Raw genomic sequence first — 26,999 nt, forward strand, 5'->3', positions numbered from 1 at the left:
ACAGGTTGACAAAGCACCTGGAGGATGACAGGTTATTTAAAAAGTTGCATCCTTGTGAGTTAAATAACTTTAGTTGCTTTAATTTGAGACCAATTAAAAAGTGCAGAGCTGAGAGAAGGAGAAAAAACATCACAGAGAACCAGAGTTCTTGGAAACTCTTGAGACTGAGCTGCTACACAAACCCAACACACAAACACCACATGTATGTTTGGTGCATACATTGATAGCAAGCTTTAGCTAAAGCACTTTAATTGGTACTTTTTTTTGTAGCACAAATTGGCTTTTGCATTTTATCTTGAATTTACCTTAAAAGATGCAACACAGCCAACTGTTAAGTCACAGACATGTCAATCAAGCACAGTCTGTACACGCCCACACAGTCCTGAGAAGAGTTCTCATCAGGAGGCGAATGTAAACAGCTATGTGGGAGGACCCTGGCTGTTTACTGGATTATTTCCATCTCTCGCAAATAATTTCCAAGAGTAACACAGTGCACATATTGATCTGTTGTTACCATTAGCTACTCAGAACTTCTAATTTGTCCCTCTGCTGGGTTTAAAATACATTTCTCTCTTGTTGTGGCTTCAAAATACGTTTTATTACAAACTAACAACAAAGCAAACTGCAAATTCCTTTGCTCACTGGTGAATTCTTCTAATTGTTATTACCTGCAGTTTTTACATTTGAATTGCTTTCTCATAATTGTAAAAATGTTGCACCAGCTGCCGAAGCCAAATCAATCTTTAAGGGTTTAAGGACTGAGGAAGCTGACTGTGCTATGGTCTGGATCAGAAGACAACTGAGAGAAACCTTCTGTCTTTGGTGGGAAAAAATGATAGATATTGGAAAAGCACATATTATTCTGTATTTGGAAAATTTGCACGTTTGGGACCCTGACTTGAAAGTTTTAGAATTGCAGCTCAACTCAACTCAACTCATCCAGGTCAGAGCACAAAGGAAATTTTGGATTTTGCTGTAATATTTTCATATTTAATATCACTTCCTGTTTAGAGAGATGATTTCCTGCCAGTGGAACTGGCCGATCAGCAGAAATTAATCTAAAGATAGATCAGGTCTTGCGTCTTTTCCTCATTTGCACCCACATGTGACATGTGACATAAAATCTGATTGAGTGTAGCTGTAAAAACCGAGTCGATAGCTCGACTCAAACACATTTTTCTGGCTCCTAACGAGAGCATGAAGAGACATGAAAGGGTTGTCCACCCACAGCCTAAAATGGGTTTAGGAATTCAATGGGCTTCTGGGGAACTTCCACCCAGCAGGACAGAGATTCACAACGCTGAATAACTGCAGCAGCTTTGAAGCTCAAAGTCAGATTACATATTCTCTCTCAACCTCTGTCTCTCTCTCGCTGTCTCTCTCTCTCTCACTCACACACACACACACATTCATACTGAATGATGAGAGAGCAGTCAGTGGATCGTTGATCTTGTTCAATACTTGAATCTGAATATCTTGGGATCAGCCAGTGCAGTGCAGCCACTGCTTAATGTTTTACATTAACATAATTTGCTAAATTGGAAAAGGGAAATGAAATGTTCTGCCTTAGTCACTGTCTGTAAAATACAGTAGACGTATCACTGTATTAACTGCAATGGTAATTTAATAAAAAAACATAGTTTTGAATTGGATTTAAAATGCTTGATATGATTCAAGTCCAAGTCCTAAAATACACACCAGCACAGGGTCATTCTCACAAGCTAGATGGTTCAAATATCAGAGCCAACGTATATCATTTAAATTACAGACACAATATGAACCAAAGTTTCACTGGGAGATTTCAAATATTAAAACTGATGTGACCTGAATGTCTACATTGCTTAACAAGAAGACTCTTTATAGTTTTTTCTTTCACCAAAGAGTCTATAAAATGAACAGTTGCTGGACTAATGAAACAGTCGCCATCTTAAATTGTTCACATGGCGGTCACATGATGTACGTGCAAACCTACTGTATCGATCCATCAATATCTACTTTTTTTTTTTTTTTAAATCTAGGGTCATCATCATTTTGGTTTCTCACCAAATACCTGCACTTACCCATCAGCTTCAGCTGTACTTAGTGTTTAGTGCTGATTGGGATATTTAGTATGTTAAAAGATGCTGAATCCAGATCCAGATTTTAATACATACAGACTGAATTAACCAAATACAGTCGCCATCTTAAATCGGTCATAGGCTCCGGTCACATGACAGTCACATGATGTACATTCAAACCCATTAAACAGTGCTGTGAAAAAGTATTTGCCCCCTTACAGATTTCTTTTGTTTTTGCTTTTTTTGTCACACTTAAATGTTTCAGATCATCACACAAATTTTAATATCAGACAAAGATAACCTGAGAAAATACAAAATGCAGTTTTTAAATGATGATTTCATTTATTAAGGGAAAAAAGCTATCCAAACCAACCTGGCCCTATGTGAAAAAGTAAATGTCCCCCCTTGTTAAATCATGAATTAACTGTGATTAACCACATTTTTTTGGAAAGCTGAGTTCAATTTCACTAGCTCCACCCAGGCCTGATTACTGCCAGACCTGTAGAATCAAGAAATCACTTGTCTGACAACATGAAGTAAGCTGAAAGATCTCAAAAAGCAACACATAATGCCCTGATCCAAAGAAATTCAAGAACAGACGAGAAACAAAGTGATTGACATCTATCAGTCTGGAAAGGGTTACAAAGCCATTTCTAAGGCTTTGGGACTCCAGCAAACCACAGTGAGATCCATTATCCACAAATGGAGAAAACATGGATCAGTGGTGAACCTTCCCAGGAGTGGCCAGCCTAACAAAATTACTCCAAGAGCGCATCGACAACTCATCGAGGAAGTCACAAAAGAACCCAGAACAACATCTAAAGCACTGCAGGCCTCACTTGCCTCAGTTAAGGTCAGTGTTCATGATTCAACAATAAGGGAGAGACTGGGCAAAAATGGCATCCATGGGAGAGTTCCAAGGCGAAAACCACTGCTGACCAAAAAGAACACAAAGGCCCGTCTCACATTTGCCATAAAACATCTCGATGATCCCCAAGACTTTTGGGAAAATATACTGTGGACTGACGAGACAAAAGTGGAACTTTTTGGAAGGTGTGTTACATCTTGTGTAAAACTAACACAGCATTTCAGAAAAAGAACATCATGCCGACAGTCAAACATGGTGGTGGTAGTGTGATGGTCTGGTGCTGCTTTGCTGCTTCAGGACCTGGACGACTTGTCGTAATTGATGGAACCATGAATTCTGCTCTCTACCAGAAAATCTACCAGAAAATCCCGAAGGAGAATGTCCGGCCATCAGTTCGTGACCTTAACCTCAAGCGCACTTGGGTTATGCAGCAGGACAATGATCCGAAGCACACCAGCAAGTCAACCTCTGAATGGCTCAAAAAGAAAAACATAAAAAACAATAAAAACAAAATGAAAGTTTTGGAGTGGCCCGATTGAGATGCTGTGGCATGACCTTACACAGGCAGTTCATGCTCAAAAAACCTCCAATGTGGCTGAATTAAAACAAATCTGCAAAGAAGAGTGGGCCAAAATTCCTCTATAGTGATGTGAAAGACTCATTGCCAGTTATCGCAAACGCTTGATTGCAGTTGTTTCCGCCAAGGGTGGCATAACCAGTTATTAGGTTTAGGGGGCAATTACTTTTTCACATAGGGCCAGGTGGGTTTGGATAGCTTTTTTCCCTTAATAAATGAAATCATCATTTAAAAACTGCTTTTTGTAATTTCTCGGGTTATCTTTGTCTGATATTAAAATTTCTTTGATGATCTGAAACATGTAAGTGTGACAAAAAAGCAAAAACAAAAGAAATCTGTAACGGGGCAAATACTTTTTCACAGCCCTGTATACACACACATAATCATAATGAAGTACCAAAACATAACCATATAATACTGAGGAAACATAGATGTATAGAAATATAGAAAGGATCCTCAAAGCACAATAGAAACACATCAAGCCAGTAGCTGTTACACCTTCAACACATCTATATTCTAAAAAGATATTAAAGAAAAATATACAGATGTAGAAAACACTAACGGTGCATGAAATCAGCTCTTGATAAATAAGACAGAAATAAATAAATGGACACAGGAATACACAGATACCTGAAGAGAACATGGCACATATATAAAGATATATATAAAGATATCTGTGGACAACATGGACAGTCAAAGGAAAGGTCTTCAGACCGCGTGGTGTGAAAGTGCTCAGTGTATATATCCCGAAAGGTACAGAGTCAATATCACTTCTATAGTTTCAATGCCAGTGTATCTGAGAGTGGATATACTGTGCTGGGCTTTTTACACCCTGGTAACAAACAGCACATCTGTGTTCAGTAATCCTAGTTTTAAAGGTTCTAGTTGATTTTCAACATAAGGAAGCCCACAAGGACATTTAATATTTTATATATATATTACATATTCCACATTACAAGATATAATGCTCTTGATACTGAAGATTGAGAATGAGGTGAGTGAGGACGACTGAAAGTATATAAACACTTTTATATGTGAAATAACACTGTTGACAATTCCCACATTTGTAACTGGCTGGAGGGATGTGACGGAGAGAGAGTGTGAAGCAGTGGGTGGAGGCGAGTTTGCTCTTACTATTACCAAGATGTGGTGGTCTTTTATATAAAGGAAGGATTATTGAACCAACTTTTCAGTGAGGGGTCTGAATCAATGATGTGCCAATGCCTCTTCCAACAGGTGAGCACCGAACACAACAGGTGACCCTGGATACAGATTCCTTTGATTTAACTCTGTTAAGATATTCAGTTTGTGAGATTTCATCAAAGTGCCTGGATGCCTCTGTGATCCACTCCTCCTCATAAGCCCCTTTTTTCTGAAACGATCCTTAAGTGGAGCTGATTGATCCTGAAAATCCTCATCCGAGCTGCATATCCTTCTGATCCGGCTGAATTGTGAGATAGGGAGGTGTAGTGTGGTAAGAGTCGCCACGTATCAATGAATTTTTATCTGTACGTTTCTGATTAGAAATAAGGTTTTAAGGTATTCCCCTCTCTGATCAGTAGAATTCACAGATATAGAAAACCGAATTGATTTTTCAAATTAATGAATTTAAAACCTTCAGCTCATCACGTTGTTCCTCAGACTGTTCCACACTTTATATTCCTTCTTCTTACAGTGTAGCAGACACATCCCTCTCCACCAGTCTACAGTATATGTCCTTTCCTGTGACTGTCCACAGATATCTTTATGTCCCTGTGTTCATTTATATATTTCTTATTTATCAAGAGCTGATTTCATGCACTGTTAGTGTTTTCTATATTTGAGTCAACAACTGAGGGTTGGGTCTACTTTTTTTTTATTTAATTTGATTGATATTTTGTATTATATGGTTATGTTTTGTTACTTGTGATTGTGCATATGCATATAATGGGTTTGCACATAGATCATGTGACTGTCGTGTGACTGGACACTATGAACATTTGTGAGTTATGGCCGCAAACGTGTTTTGTGAGGTCACAGTGTGACAGAAATTCACAAGACCTGACCTTGAACTTTGACCTTTGACAACCAAAATCTAATCAGTTCATTCTCGAGTCCAACTGAATGTTTTTGCTAAACTTGAAGAAATTCCCTCCAGGTATTCCTGAGATATTGCGTCCACAAGAATGGGATGGATGGACGGACGACCCGGAAACAAAATGCCTCTGGCTCTGACTATGCCGAGATGATTCAACGAAACATTTCTTCAGTACTTGTCAACTACTAGTCACTACTAGTACTAGTCAACCTGAATATCACAAACGAAACTGTCAATCAGAACCCAGCCATAAAACCACGGTTTAAACATTCGAGGCTGGAAGACAAACTGTGAAAATGTGTGTATTATTACATGTGGTGATCAAAGTCAAGTCCAGCCAACATGAAGACGACAGCGTGGTGGTTTGACGGTGTCCTACTCTGTTAAAGGAGGCCACCAACAGAGGCTGGTCATCACAACAACTGAAGCGAAACGTCAAATTAAAAGCCAGAGATTGTACAGAGCAGCATGTGGTTGGAGCTCGCTGCGTTAGACGGGGCTCTGCATTGTTTTCACAGATTGAGACATGACAACAAGACTGAATAAGGAGTGGAGGACGGCACGGAGGAAAACACAAACAGGAATCCAAAAAAAAATAAGAAAACATGAATTCCTTTATATTTCTCAAGGCTGCATTTAATGCCAACAGCTTGCCTCAGCAATGAAGCATGTAGCAGACAGAACTGCCCGAGGGCAGGAAGACGCACAACCACTAAAAAAAAGAGAAAAACTATTCAATCAACTCCATTCTATACATTTTACAGAAGGATACAATTGAGCCTGTTTGTGGTTAACACACCGTCACAATGAGTTTAAACAAAGAAACAGAAAGGCTTAAAATCTGTAGCAGGAGAAGTTAGAAAGTATTGATGATATTCAGAGTTTAATTGAAAAATCAAAACAATGACCTTAAATCTCCTGAAGCTTCACTTGAGTACAATAATACAATAAGTGAACTGCTGTTGAACAGTCAATTTAATGTTGTGACAGTCTAGGTTGAAGCTACAAGTATTGATTATTGCAATTATCATTGATTTTACACGTCACAGTTTGTGAACAGGTCTCCGGAAGAACTGCTACATCTGTGAAAAAGTTGTGTAAGCGCCTGTTGTGGCTCCAGAGGGAGCAGCAGGAAGCCGGATTAATGTCCTCAGGTGATGTCACCTGAGTCAGTATCGGTTGGGGCTACGGACACCATCATTAGGAGACCTAACTGAAGACTGGAATGAGGCTAGCAAAAGTAAATAAAAGACATACAGTATCTTCTGGTGAAGTGCAGTGTGTTTGTCTCTTTTTTCAATTTTGTGATGAAACCATGAAAATGATTCTCAAGCTTAAAGATGACAGTAGCACAAGCATTGATCTAAAGTTTGCCTACATTAGCGAACAATATAAACTATACTGCTCTAAGCCAGTGGTCATGTCAGTCCAAGAAAGGCTACAGTGATAAACCACTGAACTTTTTCTTTCAAAACATTTGACTTAAATTATGTCAAAAGCTTGTCCATGATGTCGTTAAAGGTCCTGTATCGTCTAAAAGCAGATGTCCATGTGTATTTTGATTATAGATCAGGTCTAGGTTCTATACTAATGCTGTGAAAGTATCAAAGCCTCAGTCCACAGAGAAATGCACACAGCCTGTATTCAGAAACTGAGCCTTAAAACCAGCCGTCAGCACTTCTGGAACTTTGTGATGTCACAACAAAGCAGTCACCAAGCCCCGCCCTCCTGGACCCCCCATCCAAACCTTGCAGGATTTGGTTTCTTGTTTACCTGAAATCTAATATTTTTCTATTCGATTAACTCAGAAAAACAGTCAAAGCTCCAGAGAGAAGCTTGAGAGAGGAGATGTAAAACTACATTGAGATGGTTTTTGATTCTTAAAACCACAAATATTATGGATCAACACTTCAAATAAAACACAAGAGAAGAGGAAAATATGGCCGTTTTAAGGCAGTTTTTATCTGACTAATCGTCTAAACACAAGTGTTTTGTCTGTTGTTTTTCCTACTTTAACAAGTAATTGCACAGAGATAAGAATTAATATCAGTTTTCAGTCATTTTCTCCCTTTTGTTTTCTTTTTATCTCACATCACTCTGATTATATTACTGTTGTGTAAACATCAGTAACATTAAACCAAATTACAATCTCTCCAATGAAATCAGACACAGAGAATCTCCAGTTGCTGTTGTAATTGTTTGTTCTGCCTTTGTTTGTAATCTGATATATTCAACTGATGAAACTTGTAATCTAGGGAGCAATTACGACAAAAACTTCCAAATGTTCATGACGTTTTCTCATAGCTGCTTGTAATGGGTTTGCAAATAAAATAAAATAAAAACAGATTTGATGTGATGGCACCATTTCTTCTGAATCCACTCAAGTTTAATCTTTTTGAGCAGCTGTTTCATGACAAACTACAATAACATATTTACAGAAAGGACAGCTCTTATCTGTTTGTAGATAGCATTTAAATTTACAGTATTTTTGTGGGTTATCAACGTAAAAGCTACTAAAGACAGATGAGTCAGGTTTTGAAACCAGAAGAAACAATTACCTGGGAGAGAAGCTGCGAATGAACCTAATTAGCGCTTAATCCTTGGAAATAAGAAGTTCAGCAGTTGGCAGGAAGAAAAGTGGAAAAGGGTCTTAGCCTCAGAATTTATGGAAAGGATCTGTGTGAATGTAGGAGGGCTTTGTGGAAGAGCACACTGAAGAGACGCAGGAACAGACAGAGAAATATTGATGGAGTTGGACCGGAGTGTGTGGCTGGGGAATGAAGAATATGGGTAGGTGTAGGAACCAGAGAGGGGGTGTGGGGGGTGGGGGGGGTTGTTTGTGTGTTCAATATCACGCTCTGTCAGAAGCTGTAATATCTCTTCCATTTCATTAGTTGCTACATGAATAGACTTGACATCAATCAGCGCTCGCTCGGCTGATTGAAAGAGAAGTGCCTCAGCGTCCGAGAACATCACGGAGCATAATGGAACGAGCTCAGAGTCTGTAGGCGCCGGCTGCACCATGTTCACCTGGAGAGCAGCAGCAACACAACTCACAGCCTGATGTATGTCCACTGTCTGTAACTGAGCTTACAATACGTTTTTTTCTCCACCTTCTGACATGGCCACGAATGCACCAAACAGCATGTGTTTTGTCAGTTCACGTTCTCCACTGTAAAACCATGCAGTGACAACATAGTCACTGCCGTTTCATACTGTGCTAATATGAATGGAAGCCAATGGCGGTTGGAAGAGTAAAGATGTGTCCCGGTTCAGGGGCTGCATCCTTCAGAGGCAGCATTTGAAGGCCGATTGCGTCACCGTGGCGACTACACTGTCCCATTTCGAAGACTGGTTGAAATGCGGCCGAGAAATGCGTCCCTCTTTTCCTGAGCAACGAAGGATCCCAATCTATCCCAAGATTCATTGCGCCAGTAATAAAAGCAAACAACACTGACAAGAGAGCCCAAGGATTACACTGTTAAATGTAAGTATTGGGTTTCAGCTCAGTTCGACAGCGAACGGTACAACTGTTAAAACCAAGGTGAAAAGAAGTTACATGTTGTCAAGGTGGCCAAGGTGACAGGAGCCACGCTTCGCGACAAAGCGGTGAGGGCGGGAACAGCGAAAATCCTCCGTAGACTCCCGAAGGATTATTATTACTAAATCTTAAAACTTTAATTGTACAAGTCGTATTTAAAACACTTAAAGTGCATGGAGTGCCTTGACTCTCCACCTCAGTGAGGAAATGAACCACACACACACACACACACACACACACACACACACACACACACACACACACACACACACACACACACACACACACACACACACACATATATATACTTCTTTTTTGCAGCGGTGGATCCTTACCTGAGCTGACAGTGCCATCTTTGTTGATGGAGGCCAGGACACAGGGAAGTGGATCGCTAGTTTTGTGTTGAACCTTGTCCCTGGTCAGTAGTTTGAGCTGCTGCGATGTGACCGGTGGGAAGCGGTAAAAGTGGAAGGTGAAGTGGATGTTGTCAGGCCAGTCAGGACCGACACCCGCCGCTGGTGTTCTGTCAAAAGACACGATTATTCAGAAAAATAACGAGTGCTCAGTGCAACATCAACATCAACAGTAAAGTGCATGTAAATAAATGCACAAGTGGTTGATTCACTATCATGAATATTATCAATTAAATGTTATCTGTGATTTTTTTCCCTAATTACAAAATATATGTGGGGACTGGAGAGGTATGCATCATTAAAAGCTGGGAGAGTAAATCACATTTCAATTAATGATTTACAGACAATTACAGGAAAAAAAAAAAAAAATCAAATATGCATTTCATTCACGTCCTATAGCAGAGCTGGTAATTCAGCTTTACAGCTACTTAAATGTGAAAACCCTATAATCAAAATGTGGATTAGAAATGAAAGGGCTAACCTTAAAAGTGGCAGTAATTTGTACCACTCATTGAGGAAATGTAAACTACGCATTACACCTTTGATTCATAATAAGTGGATCGCTGGGCTTCTTCAAAACTGAAGCCAGTGTGAAAACGTGTTATTAGATGCGTAGCAGACAGAAAAAATCTAAATATGGTTTTATTCTTGGTTCTCTGTTAACACAAAGTTCTTTTTTGTTTACTATGACTCCTATGGAGAAAAAAAAAGTCTCCATGACTACGAGAACCTGCTGGTGGTGTGTATTCCTTTTCACACAAACACCACCCTCTGAGTGTGATTTCACACACACACACACACACAAATCTAAACACACACACTTCAGACTGTGGATGGCCCACAAAAAGTCCCAATGAGCCTACTCAATATTAGCACGCACACGTTAAATAAAGAGCGAGCTTCAGGATGAGCTCCTTTCTGTTTCTGTCTGATGAATAGATAAGCAATCAGTCATCGGGTTTTTCAATAATGAGGGAAAAAAGAGAGAGGCGTTTGAAAACAGGCGGGGAGCGCTGGAGGCTCCCCGCCACCAAGGACAGGCCGTCAGTGTTGCAGATTTCAAAGTGGAATCTAATAAGAGCGGTGTGTGACCTCCCAGTCAATCACACGCTCTGATATTCCACTGTTAAAGATGCGGCCGTGCTCCATCTTCACAGAGGAGCCGGCATTAATATTCATTCTGTAAACAGACAAGATTGATAATTATGGCGCCCGGGTGAGAGGTAGAAATTACACTGCCTATCCACAGGCTCCCCGCTTGCCTAAGTGCCACTGCTTCTGCTGCCTAAACCCCAGCCTGCCATACCTGTTTGTCATAATTATGAAGTAACCCCACCCCCCACCCCACTCTACAGCGAGCCACAAAGATACACAGTTTATGTTCTAGATTGTAGTTTCAGGTTGCCTTAAGGTGCCATGATACAGAACTAGAGGAATCAAATAAGATTTCATAACATCACAGAACACAAACTACAGTAAAAATCCAAACTTTCTGATATTAAAATATCTGTTTTGTTTTATTGTCTCCAAATGATAATACCACAGAGCTGCTCCTTACCTAGAGGCTTTAAATATTTGCTGTTGTAATCTGACAATGTAATAAGTTTTTACTACCAAACCTGCTTCCAACTCGCCCGCAGTCAGGAAGTGACTTAATTGCCAGCCAGTTTGGAGTAAACAGGAGAGTCATGCTCTGCTGAGGAAAGCTGGAGGTAGGAAACACGTCATTACTGACCTCTCCGGTCGAATCAGGAAGTCAGTGTGTAAACTGTGACGTTTAGGGAATATTTTGTCTAACCTGGGGATTTTTGTTTACAACCTGTCTGACTGCTTGTGTTCCTCGCTCTGTCTGACTTCCTCTTAATTATGTCATCACGTCCGCAAAACACGATTATCCTTTAAGAGGCAGACAAACTTAAGAGCACATTCACATTCTCTATATTGCATCTCTATAATTCATCTAAACACCCCTGCACTTTGGTCCATATGAACACATACCTCTCATTTTTATTGTTTACTTGAATCCTGTGTATTTTTGTCTTTGTATTTTACTGTATTTCATTGTATTTTAACTCATCTGCAATGACATTTTAATTTCCCTCAGAGAATTAATAAAGTCATCTATCTATCTATCTATCCATCCATCCATCCATCCATCCATCCGTCCATCCATCCATCTACATACAGGTGCAATATTTCTCACTGAAACCTGTGAGTTTCACGAAAGAGGCAAAGAGTATGTAGCTGTTACTCAATAAAAAAAAAAAATCATGAGGAATAAGTTTCTGGACATCAATAACTCTGCTATCATCTCCCCATCTCTCAAGTTTAGAGCAACCTGAGGTGAATCTATGTGAAGTTAATGGCATCTATTAACATACAAGAAGTACTTTTATATATATGTATGTGTGTATATATATATATATATATATATATATATATATATATATGAATTGTAACTGAAAGCAGATCTACCTACTCTCACACAGCACTGACAGGAGCATTGTGCATCACGTCACTAACAGCAAGTTAATACAGAGACTGGAGGCTGGTGCACAGGAGGCCTGGTGATAGTGAGTCTATGATGAACAGGACATATGTGAATTGGGTTTATCAAACTGCTGACAGAGCTGTTGACGAGATGGAAGGACACGAAGAGTGGTGTGTTTTGTGCCCATCCATCAGGAGCCCCCCTCTACTGTCAGCCCTTGACAGAGGGGACGTTGGCTCCAGGGTTTTTGTGATGGGTCGCTGACGGGAAATGTGTTCACATGTTATTCTGAAATTGTGAGTGTGTGTGTGTGTGTGTGTGTGCACTTGACATAAGAGTGGAGGATGAGTGGCAAGAATGTATGCCTGGTTTAAATGCACTGAAATCTGTCTGCAAATAAAAAAAACATTTAAAAACAGAAATGTGAAGGTAGGCTGAGTAGGCGTCGTCCTTGGCTGTCAGATAATAAAAGATGGATCTTTTCTTGTGTACAGTTCAATGGCGAGTGACTAAACTGCTGTCAAGTCAGTGGCCGCTCTCTTTCACTTACAACACAGCAATTGTGACATTTCTGGAAACAGAAATAATTATATTTACAGCAACACTCCAGAAACAAATAATCACATGTGACCTGTCATAGCACACAGGCTAAATTTATACTGATCTCTATGACAACAGCAGATACACTGTGCACAACCTCACAACATGAGCTGCTGCTGCTGCTGCTGCTGTCAGTCAATAGCTGCACTGCAGCCTCGCATGACCCAGCGCCGCAGGCCTCACCTGGTAAACGCCAGAAACTGGAACACCAGCAGGTTTCCCTGTAGGAGGTCTGTTTCTTCACGCTGGGGGTCAAAGGGCACGGGCTCTGTGGGATCCAGGACTTCTGCCACCTGCCCGCTGCAGTCCATAATCTCTGGGAAGCCAGCAGAGTAGAGGTGGGCGAGCGAGCTCCTGGAGCTGACTGAGCAGGATCTACAGAAGAAGGGTTAAATTAGAGAAAAAGCTGCAGATCCATGAGTGCACATCAATCATTCACCACGCTGAAAAGATTTGAGTGAACGCTGCTCTTGATGCTTTACGAGCAGCAGGATGTAATGTTTTTATTCCCCGCTGCACTGGCCTCACTCGGGTGATTTGTGTTTGTAAATGAGGCAGAAAAAACATTTGGCTCCAAGTGGAATACGATGCTGTTTTATCATTTTAGACCCAGCGCTATTCGTCTTGGATCACTTCCATCCTGACTCAAAATGTTTATCCTTTGGGAGATAACTTCACTTTACTCACTTCATCCTATTTGCACTGAACCTGAATTTCAATGTCCGACAGGACTTGAGAAAAAAACCGTGATGAGACGGTGATTATACAGGATGAGTATGTCAGAGATGTCTGTTAAGCAGCAGCACCACATAAACACTTAGAGTGGAGAGAGAATGGGTGCCAAAGTGCTCCCTCAGGATTTTCTAGTATAATTGGCATTTACCTCTAATCATAGTGGCCACCTGTTTTTCTGCAACTATGGAAACATTCATAACTTATACTTTCAACGCTGACACCAGACACTGTGGGTATGATAAACACAGCGCACAGATGGCCGGCTATAGTGCATGCACAGAAAAATGATGCTGGTGCTTATCATAACAGTGACGCTGCCTGTGTCCAGTCGGTAAACAGTCGAGGCCACGGCGGCAAATCTGTGAGAGAGAAAAGCTTTGATCAAACTAATTAAGGCAACAACAATAAAGATATTTGATTGGCTTTTCCTCTGCGGCTGTGTCAATTTCATGCTTTCCCTCTCTCAGACTTATATCTTAATTTAGCCCCAGTAGATTAATATTCAAGCCATCATTTTTATTTCAAAAGAGGCTCAATCAGATATGCACAGCAACTTCAATTAAACTTCTTTAGACTTCATTGTTCTCTTCAGAGAAGTGGGTCATTCCAAACCAAAAACAGTCAAAAAGATGTTTTGGCTCCGAGTGAAGAGGCAGAGATGATTCAACCCACTGAACTGAACAGCATCGTGTCTGGATCCAAACTCTGGGATTGGGAAACTGTTTTGATGCCAGCTGCTTATTTACAGACTCTCTGTACTAATGCAATGCCTTGTTTCTGAGTTACCGTGCCCATTATTTACAGGGTGTGCATTCTCAGTTGGTGTCGCACCTCAGCAGACCCTGCTGCATTTCCGCAGCCATTATGATATCCTCTCCGATCTCTATTATTAGCTGCGTGTAAACTGTGAGCTCATTTCACTGCATTCTGCTCCACTAAATCAAATCCAAAACGTCTCCCTTGCAGCTGGATTTAATCATGAATTTTCACACTAGCAAACAACGCTGAGACCATTACCCCAAAGTGGAATGTAAAGGCTGACAAAACAATTTCTTTAAATTGGATCGGAGCTGAATTCTCCTACTTACTGACAACACTGCTGTACTGCCCAGTGCACACATGCTGCCAATTAGTGAGCCGATCGATACCCCTCTGTAGATAGCGAGACAGTGAACTATTGTGGTAATGAAGGACTGTACTAGTGTTGACACCGAGATACAGGGGCCGATAAAACAGTAACAAGTTAAGAGGAAGTTTAAAGTGACTTCATCCTATAACGTTTCCTATTAAATAACACTCAGATCACACTCACATGCTGTAGTGGAGAAGTTCATCAAACCAGAGACTTTAGTGGGGAACTGATCACAGAAAATACAACCAGGAAAAAAAAAAAATTTGTTTTATAAACTCGAGCTTCATATGTATAATCTAGGACGTCCAGGTGGGGCTTGTTTCATCTGGCTAAAAAACGCCAGAAAACGCCTTTTTCACACTGAAACACGGACCAACAATTAAAATCCACTCAAGTCAGTATTCAGCTTATGGATTTTCAAGGTTAACCATCACAAGCATCTATCATTATACTGGGCAGCGCTTAAGGCCTCACAGCAGCTGGCCTCTTTATTGCGATTCAGATGACACAGCTGATGCCAACACTAACATACATGCAGCGGTATTTTCCCTTCTCCTCACACAGGATCAGGCGTGGTTTCTGGTCTGGTCCCAGATACTGGACTTAGCAAAGAAATAATGTCCAGCATGTTTTATGAAGACTGTCCATTAATTTTATTCTTACTTTTTCCATGCAACTATCACTAACCATCATGGAGGTTTTACAGCATAAACACCTCTTTATTTTCTGGGACAGCTCATTGCCCATATCAGACGCAGACTATAAGAAGGGCTCACCTTGGCACATTCATCCCCAGGGTGATGACAGGGGCATGGACAGGTGTGAAGGGCAGCTCCTGAAGTTGGTCTCCTTCGTTCTGAGCTGAAGGTGACACGTCCTCTTCCCGCTGAAGGCCCATCTCCAGGTGGGCGATGTTGCTGACGGCTGAGCAGGCCTGGAGCACCATGGGATGATACAGAAGCAAGAATGGAAAGTTTTTAGTCAATATGTATAAAGAAGCCAGGAAAGCTAAAGTGCAGGTTTCTGCAGTCCATGCTGATGTTTCAGTTAATGGTGAAAGAAATGCAATGAAAAAGTAACAAAAAAAAAAAAAAAGAAAAGCTCTTTGATTCAAGTTAACACAAACCATCTCAAATCAAAGATGGGTTGCGGTCAGAAAGGAATCCAACTGCACTTTCATTAGGAATTTTTTTTAACAAACTTCATTTATAACACATGGACAATAAATGCTCACTAACCAGAAACACAATGTACAAGATAATGTGAAAGAAATGTAAAAAAAGCCTTTAAAGTAATAATTCAATAACAATAAGCAACTGAGTAAAGGGACAGAAAGGATTATATTCAGACATAAGTAGGCCTATTTAGAGTTTTCCTTTTTTTTTTTTAAATACACTTGTTAAATAGGGAAAAATTATTCTTTTAGTGCAGTAAGCCGAGTTTTGAAACATTTATGTATAGATATTTATGATGATGCTTATCTTTCTAGAGAATAACTACATTTATGGATTTGCAGCTCAGACAATCAGACAAGGATTTCCATAAGTTTTGAATTGTGTCACAAACATAAAACAGATGTTCTGTTGTTTCTACATTTACATGGGTCTGCTGTTGTGAAACTACAATGGTACATTGCTTTGAATGTTGCTGCAGCAAGGAATTGTGGGATGGCATTTTCTCCTTTCCTTTTCATAAAGGAAGTACCAGTGTTTCCTATGCTTAAGGAGATAAGATAGGAAGCATTGAAGCTCCTGTCCTTATCATTTAGAGAATTGGACCAGCTCTTATCGTGGCTGTTGCTCAGATACTTCCAGGTCATTTCACTCAGTGAGAGTAAGACTTTTCCACTGCAGCCATGGTGCAGGATTTCTTCCTCATCCCCGACTGCAGCGTTGCTCAGCAGCGGTGCTCACAGTGCTGCCACTAGTGGCTGGAATATACAGTATATCATCGGTAGTATTGCTGCAATATAGCAGTACATAATTTTTGTTACTCTATAGCCACGCACTAGATTTTTTCCCCACCAGTAGTCACTTAGAAGACTCCCTACCATCCACTGAGATCATATTCATCAGCATTTTACAGAATCACAGATAGCCAACGCCTCTATTAAGTCAGAAGTTGATTGTACAAAAGTGTGGTCAAAGGCAGCATCAAGAAATGACTGCACTTAAGTACAGCCAGGAATCCAGCCAGGACTTCATTATAAATAATTGGCATCTGGATGCATGAAAATTACACGGAAAGTAAAACTGTTTTGTGGAGGCTCGGGTCAAAGAGAAGTGGCAGCGAGAGAGAAAGCTCGTAGTGGATTTGTCAGAACTGATTCTGGAAATGGTTTAATACTCTGGCTCCTCCAACACTATACTTATTTGGAGAAATAATGGTCTTGGATACACAGGAGTCACATGTCACAGGGGACATAATATAGCCTCTTTCAGGTTCACCTGGGCCTGTGGTCGACTCATTACTGGAGTGTTTATCATATCCTTGTTCAGGATGTGAGTCAGTGTTCAGATCCACAGGAAGTAACTCTCCTGGATTATAATTGATTTAGAACTATAAACACTGTAAATCAAGACGTTTAGTAGCCAAAGATAAACACGATGGCATGTGCTCTGCTTTTGTTAATTCCAAATGATGAGTGGAAAATGATAAAATTATTACCTACAGTGTGTTGATTTGATGTTTAACTCTCTGTACGTCTCTTTAGTGTTGTGCTGTTTTATCACCAGTGTTTTACTACACTGGATCTTATCTGCTTTTAGAGTCTCTTGTTTTCTGACCTCTACTGTACAACACACCTTTAAGTTGGAAATACTCCATAAATAAACTTGACGTGGAGACAATACATCACCAAGCTTAAGTGGTAAGGTGTGCCAATGCAATTTCTCAAGCTATCAAAGAGCAGAATATCAGGGGTTTTCCTGTGAAGCACTGGATTCATCGCAACTTTCAAAACTCCAGTGATCTGCTCTCGCTCAGTTTCTAATCAGGCTTTAACATACATCAAATACACTGTTAAACTGCCCATTTCATTCTATACTGATTGTTTATAAATCCAAAAGACCAAAACCAACAATGTGTTTGTTCATCTCTCAGTACTACTTCCATTTCCCTTCTCTGGCTGTGGCCCCAAGCCGACTGGTTCTCAGTGAAGATGTAAATCTTTCAAAGTGGGTCGTTTAATCTCAGTCATTTCCAAAAACAACTGGGCGCTGTAGTTTTTAGCAGATGCCACTTGAATAAGAGTAGACAGTGTATTTGTTGGGGACTATTTTCAGTCTAAAGTTAATACACATTCATGCTCTGGTAATTTGGCAGCAGGATGGTGAGTGTGGTATTGACTCTCAATGCTGATGTTCATCTTAATGAAGGAACATCAGGTGAGCCAGCTCAGTGTTGCGGGGATCACTGATTTGTATAGTTCAACATCACAGTGGAGCTTCATGGCTCAGAGGAATAAGCTGCATCAGGCTTTGGATACACAGACAGAGGAATCAATGAATTGTTGGTTTTGATCTTTTCGTGTGATTTGTTGACTAAAATAAATATATAACCAGCCAAAAAAAAATAACATGAATGTTTTGCATTCTAAGAAATTATATTGGGAGCACTTTAATAGCTGGTGTAACCAAGAGAAAGCTATATTCAGCCAACAGAACATGCAAAAACATCTATATGGCATACAGTTCAACCTATGCAATTAAGTGAAAATTTGCTTGCTTCAAGGGCATTCCTGTGTCCCTTGAATTCTTTACAGGAAACTTCCAAGGACCCCATAAAGTGCAGCGTTAACTTATTTTTTTGAGTGAAGATGATGCATTTTCTGTGAAACATCAGCGTCCCTTCCACTTATGAGAATAAGAACAAATGTGGTAACTTTTAATTTAACCAAGGTGCCATTGACAGTCGATTTCTCATTTTAATTTAGATAAATGTAAACAGGACTGCTTACAAAGCAGGGTTCCCACTCTTTGCTAGAAATAATTTTCCAGGAAATTTTCAGTGATGATGTAGTTCATAAGACAAGACAGGAATCACACCACACACCGATATGTTCCTGTGTGTGGAAGTTTGATTTAAAATATGTGCAGTGTATACTTGCCTATACGTAACTATGAAATCATCTCTTACATGCTTAATTAATTATCAAATTATAACACATTTGTGGCAATAATTTATAATTATTATCATTATTTATTCATAACATGACTCACTTATTTCTTAAGAATTATATTAACCGTTGCTATCTGGGCACCAATAACACAACACTACAACAGTTAAACATGTCATGTGATATTATCATCCGTTTTACCTAAACTACTCAGCATTGTGTTTGAAGTGATGCTAACAAAGATGCTAGCAAAGCTAAACCAGCCATTAGCGAGTATTTAGCCGGTGTTTGGCTGACATACATTTGGGCTCCCATTCATTATTATTATTATCATTATCATCCAACTCTCAGTAATGAGTCAACACACATTTAAAACCTTAGCTCCGCCATAGTTGAACCACAAACCTTAAACCTTTAGCTAGAGGCTAAACAAGCTAGCAAGCTACTGAACCAAACATGCTAAGCCGTTATTTAAATGTTTAAAACAAGTTGGGAAGAAGACGTTAATCTATAAACATGACAAAAAATACCACAGTTGGCAGCAAACAGTCAGTCACGTACATTTAAAGGTAATGTAACTTACATTTTTTCAGAGTTTCGACCTCTAACGTTGTAAATCATCCAATCTGCAGCAGGTGATGTGACCTTGTGGTGAGTTCACAGCACCGCCAAACAAAACCGACAGCAGCCTATTCAAAATACTGCCGTCCCCAAACCCTAACCCTAACCCTGAAAATCGGACAATGTTGGAATGATTTTCCACGACATCCTACACATTTTCCAGGACATTTTACTGTTTTCTCTAATTTCTCGATGCGTTTTCCATGACTGGAAAACTGGTCAACCTGGTTTTCCAGGTTTTTCAGGACGTGTAGGAACCCTGCTAAGTGATGAGTTAAAGGCCATCAATTTATTGATTATGTTGTGATTTAGATGCGTTCTTGCATTTGCATCTGCAGCTCAGTCACTGACATTCTAATGTTTGACAATATAATTTCTTGTCATCCATTTTTGCTTTTGCAGAAAAATAACAGTAAATGCCTGTGGATCAATTTAACATTCCTAAATTTTTAGTGGCAAACATTAATCCCCTCTTCATTGTCATTGACACACACATAGCTGGAGGGGTATTACCACAGATAATTAGCAAAGGAGTGCTAATGGTGTCATTTTCCAGTCAAGCATTTTTCCTTTGGTCTTTGATACATGCAAACGGTTCAGTCAGCCCATCAGAGGACATGCATGGCTGTACATTATTGAGCTTTCCATCAAACATGCTGGTAATAACCTCGACCAAAGTCACGCTGCTACATGGATACAACATACATATCCATGTTCCTCTTCTGATCAAACAGCCTGTGCTGTAATAACCTGAGAGGGTGCCAGTGCGTGGTGTAGAAGCCTCCGCAAGTTGAAAAGGCTCCATGTAATGGCTTTATACTGTATCTGAACCTGCTGCCATCAAGACTACCCTGTCAAATGACACATGAGTAATTGGTTTTTATGGGCAGGTGTGTTCAGGTCATGGAGAAGGACAAATGGAGGTTTCAACAATAAATTCCGCAGACTGATTTAATGACTCAATATATGCAAAGAGAATGTCACAAAAACTCATTTACAGTATCGTAACTGAAAACTAATGGCAGCTAGTGGAATTTAGGATGTAATGTATCACACTTATCCATGGCTTTAATGTTGACAGTGTTTCTTTTTTGAATTGTACAGAATCAGCTGCAGAAGATGAGAAACGCAACTGCGCCCAAGAAATGGTCCGAGAGTTTAGAAGAAACAGGATGTGACCCGAGACACCACATTCATTTGTTTACCAGTGAAGGGTTGAAGCAATAAAATAAAGCAATAAAACCCGCCCATACACTCAGGGGGTTTGGCAGCTACAGCCTGGTATCACTAGTATCTTATGGCAAACCTTAGATCATATCACTGTGTAACTTGCACAGTTCATTTCATGACTGTTCTGCACTTGTGCACTGCAACTGTTACACTACGTTTAAGCATTTACAACTACGCCTCAATTACCAGAAAGTGATACCAGCTTGCTTTAACTCTGACAGTGTACAGATTCTCTCTGAGGTGTTGGTTTACGTTGATAGCCACGTATCCCCTGAGGCTTTTCAGAACCGATGCTGATGATTATTTTACTTCAGGGAGGTTGAATTATCCAAAAATACTTCATGTTCAAGTGAACAAGCTTAACAGACAACTAAATTGTTGTTATGGTAAAGCAGTTCAGCTTCTCTCCTCCTGCCCAACCTGAGGGATAAACAGATTAAAAAATGGCGTCCAGCTGACTAACAACATTAATGTGTTATTCCTTTATAAAATAACACAAAATTAATCCTAAAATTACTTGTAAGAGTTTTATTAAAATTACCAGTAAACGTCAAAGTGCTTTACACTACAGTGCTTTTACTATGTCTTCAGCACTTTCCTACCACACTCACACACTGACGATACATTGGGGGCAATTTGGGGTTTAGTATCTTGCCTAATCGGGGATTGAACCACCGTCCTCCCGATTACCTCAGGATGTATAGAAAGCACGTCGCTCGACATTTAACCAAGAATACCAAAATACAGGATGCTGTCAACTCTGGACTATCAGTGTAGTTGTAGATATCTATGAAACAGATAAGTTGTTTTAACAATATTTCCATAGTGTGAACTAGTCAGTCTTTCAAAACCAAATTGAATTGTGTCTTTTTTTAGCCATGTTGTGCTTCTGACTATTGTTATCTCCAGTAAGCCTGATCCACAGTTCCTGGATTATTCCTGCAATATGATTCACAGCTTAAGCTATATGGATTATGGGAGAAACCCATTAAAGCTACTGCTGTCTAGTTAGAATATGTACAAAGTCCTTCTTAGCTGTGCTGAGGCGTGAAAAACAGGTGGACTGGCCAGAACAGCTCTGAAACAGCACCTACAATCCACTGTGATAACAAACGGGAATGAATAAAACTTATGGAGAAGCCCACACTACGTATCTAAACCCACGACAGGATGAAGGAATGAGACAATGATTTACTGTATTCACTCACAGAGTTTTCCACATTATCTGTTTAACTACTGAACGATAACCTGACACAGCAGATGGTTGGTTACGCAGAACCATCTGGGAAGGCTTCGGTGGAAACTGTTTGGGCGAAGGACAGGTGTGTTCAAAAAACACTTGGCAGGTGAGTGAAGGAATCATCCGTCTATCACATGCTAACGTCAACCAATCAGATTCTGCAGCCTTCAGTGGAGCCAGTTGTTAAATCAAACATTTGCTGAAGTCAGTCGGGAGAAGAGTGGGAACAACTTTTCCATCAAGAAAAGTCTTCAGCGCCGTTCTCGGCTCTTCTTTCAAAGAAGAAATACTATGACATAACTGATGTACGGAAGCTGAGAAAGGCCATACTCACAAATGTTTTTTAATCTCGTTATCTCGAGATAACAGAGCTTTGTTTTCTTGAGATAACGGGATAATTATTTTGTTATCTTGAGGTAACGGAGCTATTTAATGTCAAGATAATGAAATAATTTTCTCTTTATCTCGAGAAAGCAAAGCTGCCTTATCTGTTTTCTCAAGATAACGAAATAATTTTCCTGTTATCTCGAGATAACGGGATATAAAATATTTGCAAGCATGGCCCTTGTCTGCTTCCATACTGATGCTATAGCAGCATCTACGTTAACCTCTTCGTTAACACTGTTGTCGAACAGTTGCGTCTCCTTGTCGCCACACCAAAGACACACCTGTAGCTGCCTGTAGTTCCTCCCTCGCTGACACTTATTGGTCTGAACCACTGTGGTTCAGCCACCAGCCAATAGCTCGGAGCCTGACAAGATGGATGCTCGCCTGCGAGAAATCCATCAGCCTCACAACATGAACTGGACAAACTACTGAAACTGAATTACTGTTACTGAAAGTACAACTAAATTCTTAGAAAAGGTTGAATCCAAATGCCCAGTAATCCCTGCAATTCCAGACTCATGAAGTCCGGAGTGCAGAGAGCCGTCCAAATCCTCAATTCATCATGGGGCCTCAAGCAATCGTTCTGCTGACTTGGAGAGAGTCCACCGTGTGTGTAGATCAGACTGTTACAGGAAGAGGAGAGGAGCTCAGATCGAAGGCGAAGCTCTCGATTTACTACTCGATCTATATTCCCACCCTTCACTGTGGTCATGTGTTTGGTGTAATCACCAACACAATTAGCAACCGACATCTGGACTTTGGAGTAGAACTGCTGCTGGTTTGCACTGAATGGTGAAAGTTGAGTTGGTTTGGACATGTGATAAAAACGCATGAGGATGAAAGTATTCCAGAAAATATCCACAGGGGAGGAGAACCTGGGGATTTATTTACCCCATCTGGACTGGGGCCACCCTGAGACGCCCCAGGAGGAGTAAGTGGAAGGGGGAAGGACATATGGGCATCACAACCCAGCAGAAAATGTATGGACGGCTGAATAGATTTTGCATAATTACAACATAAAGCATGGCAAACACAAAATAAGTTGGAAAAAATTTTACACCTTTAATGCACCATATTTTTTATAGATTTAAATCCTGTCTAACAAACTGTAAATACACTTTCAGTTTATTTCTGCAGTGAAGCCTAACGTAGCACACGAGCTGCCAATGTGGATTCCTTTCAAAATCATTTTAAAAGTATACACTTGGATGGATTGCAGGGTCAAGATCGCTGCATTAGTTATATCCATGGCAACGATTAATGTTTTAAGTCCTGTCTCCTGCTGCAAATCCTTCCCACGCAGCCCAGTGGCCTCACAGACGGGATGTGATGAGCGAGCGCTGTGACACGCTCACAGCAGGTACAACCGAAACGATTCCACTCTGCGACTCCACAAGGGTGGACGCTCGGATGTGAGTGACACACTTAATTCTAAAAATGAGATGCGGCATGAAAAAGAAAGGGGGCAACAGAGATCCAGCACTGTACGAAAAAACTGTTTACAGCACCATCCAACGCTTCAGCATCATGTGATGCTACTGAAACCATTTACAGGCAGCCAAACAAATCCCTGCACTGCTCAAACACCAGCAATGTGTTGTTCTGACGACGGTTCTCCTACATCAAAGAGACATAGTGCTTATCATCCAAGAAGGTGCAAACTGACTTTGATAAGCAGAAAAAAAAAAAAAAAAAAATTCAGGGTTAATCCCAGGATTACAGCATTATGATTTCCTCTCCATTTCACCACTCTTTATACTGTGCAGCGCGCTGCTTCCCAAATATATGCATCTTTGTGGGTGAACATGGTTTAAATTAGCAAAGACAAGGCAGCTCTCAAAGGCAAAATGACTGTTTGCCGATTCCCAGCAGCAAACACCTACAACTGGGGGTGAACAGTTTACCCTCACGTCAATTCAGGAAATTATTCAACTGAGTTATCACAGTCAGCACAGTATAGCTGACGTTCTCATTTCTGCTGTCCCCTGGCTGCAACCACAAAACTTTGTACACATGCATAAAGCTTGTTAGCAAGTGGAGACAGCCGGATATTATTCCTACTACCATCCCTATGCTACTTCATTGGGATCTATTAGGAAAAAGAAGTATTTGTTTGGCTTGCTCACATTTGTTTAGACCTCCTTGGAGTCCTGTGGTGTGGTCTGGTGTTATAGGCTTTCATAAAAAAGTCCACTACATTATTTTAATAAACTTTTAAAACTATTGTGAAATTAAAATTAACTTCTGTGACCTCCTCAAAGGCCACGAATTAAATTTCAAAATGGAGGCGGATACAGAAATGAGGCGCTTAAATGTGGAATAAAAGAATAACTCATTAATAAAAGTAGCCCTGGACGTGGCAGATTAAACATATTTTCCCAGAATGCAAAGCACAATGTTATGCAGGGTACTGGGTACCTTTAAAAATTTGAAATCCCCTTTGTAGAAAAATTTGAAAAGTGGAGTCAAAGAATAATATTTCTTTTGATTATAAAGATGAAAAGGAGCAACTGCAGCACCTCCAGCAGCTTCAGTAGCTCCAAAGACAAAAAGTGTGCAGGGCTGGAGTTCAGTTTAGAGGACTGTGTGTGTGTGTGTGTGTGTGTGTGTGTGTGTGTGTGTGTGTGTGTGTGTGTGTGTGTGTGTGTGTGTGACTCCATGGTATGAGGCTGGGAGCAGAGTACTGTAAAGGTGTGTGTGTCTTTGAACTTCAGTGAATGACAGACTTGGGAATGGTTCAAGGCGTATGTACCATGTTTTAACTTTGCTGTATTTGAATGTGCACATTGTGTGTAAATGTACCTACAACTCCCTTTTGCTTAATGCTTGTGTATTTTCGCTCTGTCTGTGTGTGTGTGTGTGTGTGTGTGTGTGTGTGTGTGTGTGTGTGTGCGTGCGTGTGTGCGTGCGTGAGCGTACGGGGGTGGAAATCTTACGACATGTGACAGCTGGTGGGCCGATGCCAACGGGGAAGGATGGAGCAGAGAAGGAAACGACTGTTGCCACGGCAACGCCGAGCTGGAGTGGCTGATGGTCGGGTAGCGTGAAGTAGCTGCCAGCTGAGACAGTGAGAGCTGCAGAGAAACAATGCAAATGATTTGCTGTTATTATTATGATTATGAACAACAGGGCTCAGGAATACTCCTAATGCCAGAGAGACACATGTGTCGTCTCAGATGACAACAACACACCATTACACTGCTTTGGCGCTCATAAGCCCCTCTCACTCCACCCGCTCCTCCACCCACAATCCTTTTAACGCTGTCACCCCCCACCCTCCCGAAGACTTTTGACTGGAAACAAAAGAGAAGGTTACTGTGGTTTGCTCGTCACAGTCGTCTTAGGAGTTACACAAGAGCAACAAACGGGGACATCAATCATTATCAAGTGAACTTTTATCAATAGTGGAACACGATGTGAAAAGAGCTGAGCAGCGTTACTACTCCACCTGAACACGACAGAAAACAAGATTTGATCAGCCACAGGATGAACACAGCCAGTGCTCACGTGTTAACCTGTTTCCACTGTCTTCCAGGAAAACAGACACCATCAGTCATTGGAGCCACAAAACAACTTTTGCCTTTACTCTGTGAAAGCATGAATTCTACAATACATCCATGTGGATTCAGCAGTTTGGGTTTAACAAACCAAGTAATCATCTTGGTACAAAAAATTCTCTATTTTCATACACGCAGACACCTCACTGTTCTCACTGCACTTCATTTTCTTATGTTTTACGGCTTCAAGATAAATGCTTGTGACTTGACAGTTTATAACCCTCATTAGTTATGGCTGACATACTATAGGAAAGTCTCAGCATATTTTCTAATGTGTCTGCCTAATGACCAGAATTTTAAAAAGACAACTTTCACATGGGATTCTTCTAATCTTCACAGTTTTCTGCTGTTTATCTAGCTCGGATTAGCAGAGGCAGCGAAGTGGAGGAGCTCAGCCCCCCCCCCCCCCCCCCCCCCCCCGGCCTCTTGCTGGGGGGTCTCAATGCATTCCATGCTCGACAAGATAGATTATACCTCTGGCGTGAGTCTGCCCCAAGGTTTTCTCCCAGATGGATGCCCACAAGGAGGCATCTTGAAATGATGCCCAAACCACGTCTCCTGGCTCTCTACACAAAGGAGCTGAGCTGCTTCAGGGATGTTTGAGTCCTTCACCTCATCCCTGAGGTTGAGCCCAGGAGCAAACTTATTTTGGTCTTTTGATCGTAGGAAAATCTCATCCGGGAAAATATGACAAGCCAAATGTTTCCTAAACTTTCCTGACGCATAGACAAAGCTGCAACTGTTTTACCACAAATAGGAGTGATTGGTTAATAATCGGGACTTTCAGCACCGATGGTTGAACAGTCCGAAATCAAAGATCACTGAGCAACATTTAACTCCAAAAACAGCTACTTCACTTCTTCAGGAAACCGAGGTCGCTCTGAACATTGCTACAAGACGTCTCTTAAAATGACCTGAGAGCTCCTGATGTAGACGGTATAAATCCATCTGTTACTTCAGCACCACGGACAGCGCCATGCTTTTACTAAAACTACTAATGGTATAATTAAATAGAAACGAAATGACTGTCAAAACGTGTAACTACCCACTAACTCTTTTAAGGTATCACAGGGCAAAGTAGTTTTCCTCCCGAAGTGGAAAGTTGAGCAGCAACGGTCGGACGTGTCGACATTTGCGCCATCACATCATCTTTAACAGCCGCTGCTTAAAGTCCCTAATTTAACTTGTAGGGACTGTGATACACGGTTAGCCACTTCCCTTTGGGAAAAGTTTCACCAGTAGAACCAGAAATGTACTTTGGAGGAACAGGGAGATCTTTTCTGTTGCGGCTCGATTCATAATTTAGACAATGCTATCCCCCAGATGCTTCTGCCTTTTAGGAAAGCCTGGCAGCAT

At 40.7% G+C, this 26,999-nt stretch overlaps 1 protein-coding gene across 1 annotated transcript in view; it reads right to left on the bottom strand.

Annotated features, from left to right (window-relative positions):
• The window catches only part of nphp4 (nephronophthisis 4), a 163,856-nt gene that overhangs the window by 42,920 nt on the left and 93,937 nt on the right, over nucleotides 1-26,999 (bottom strand). The window contains 4 exon segments of the mRNA XM_056385157.1: nucleotides 9,456-9,643; nucleotides 12,808-12,999; nucleotides 15,268-15,425; nucleotides 25,023-25,160. Coding sequence (XP_056241132.1) covers nucleotides 9,456-9,643; nucleotides 12,808-12,999; nucleotides 15,268-15,425; nucleotides 25,023-25,160 — 676 coding nt within the window.

This window comes from Seriola aureovittata, chromosome 9, assembly GCF_021018895.1.
Source record: "Seriola aureovittata isolate HTS-2021-v1 ecotype China chromosome 9, ASM2101889v1, whole genome shotgun sequence".
Taxonomy (NCBI): Eukaryota; Metazoa; Chordata; class Actinopteri; order Carangiformes; family Carangidae; genus Seriola; species Seriola aureovittata.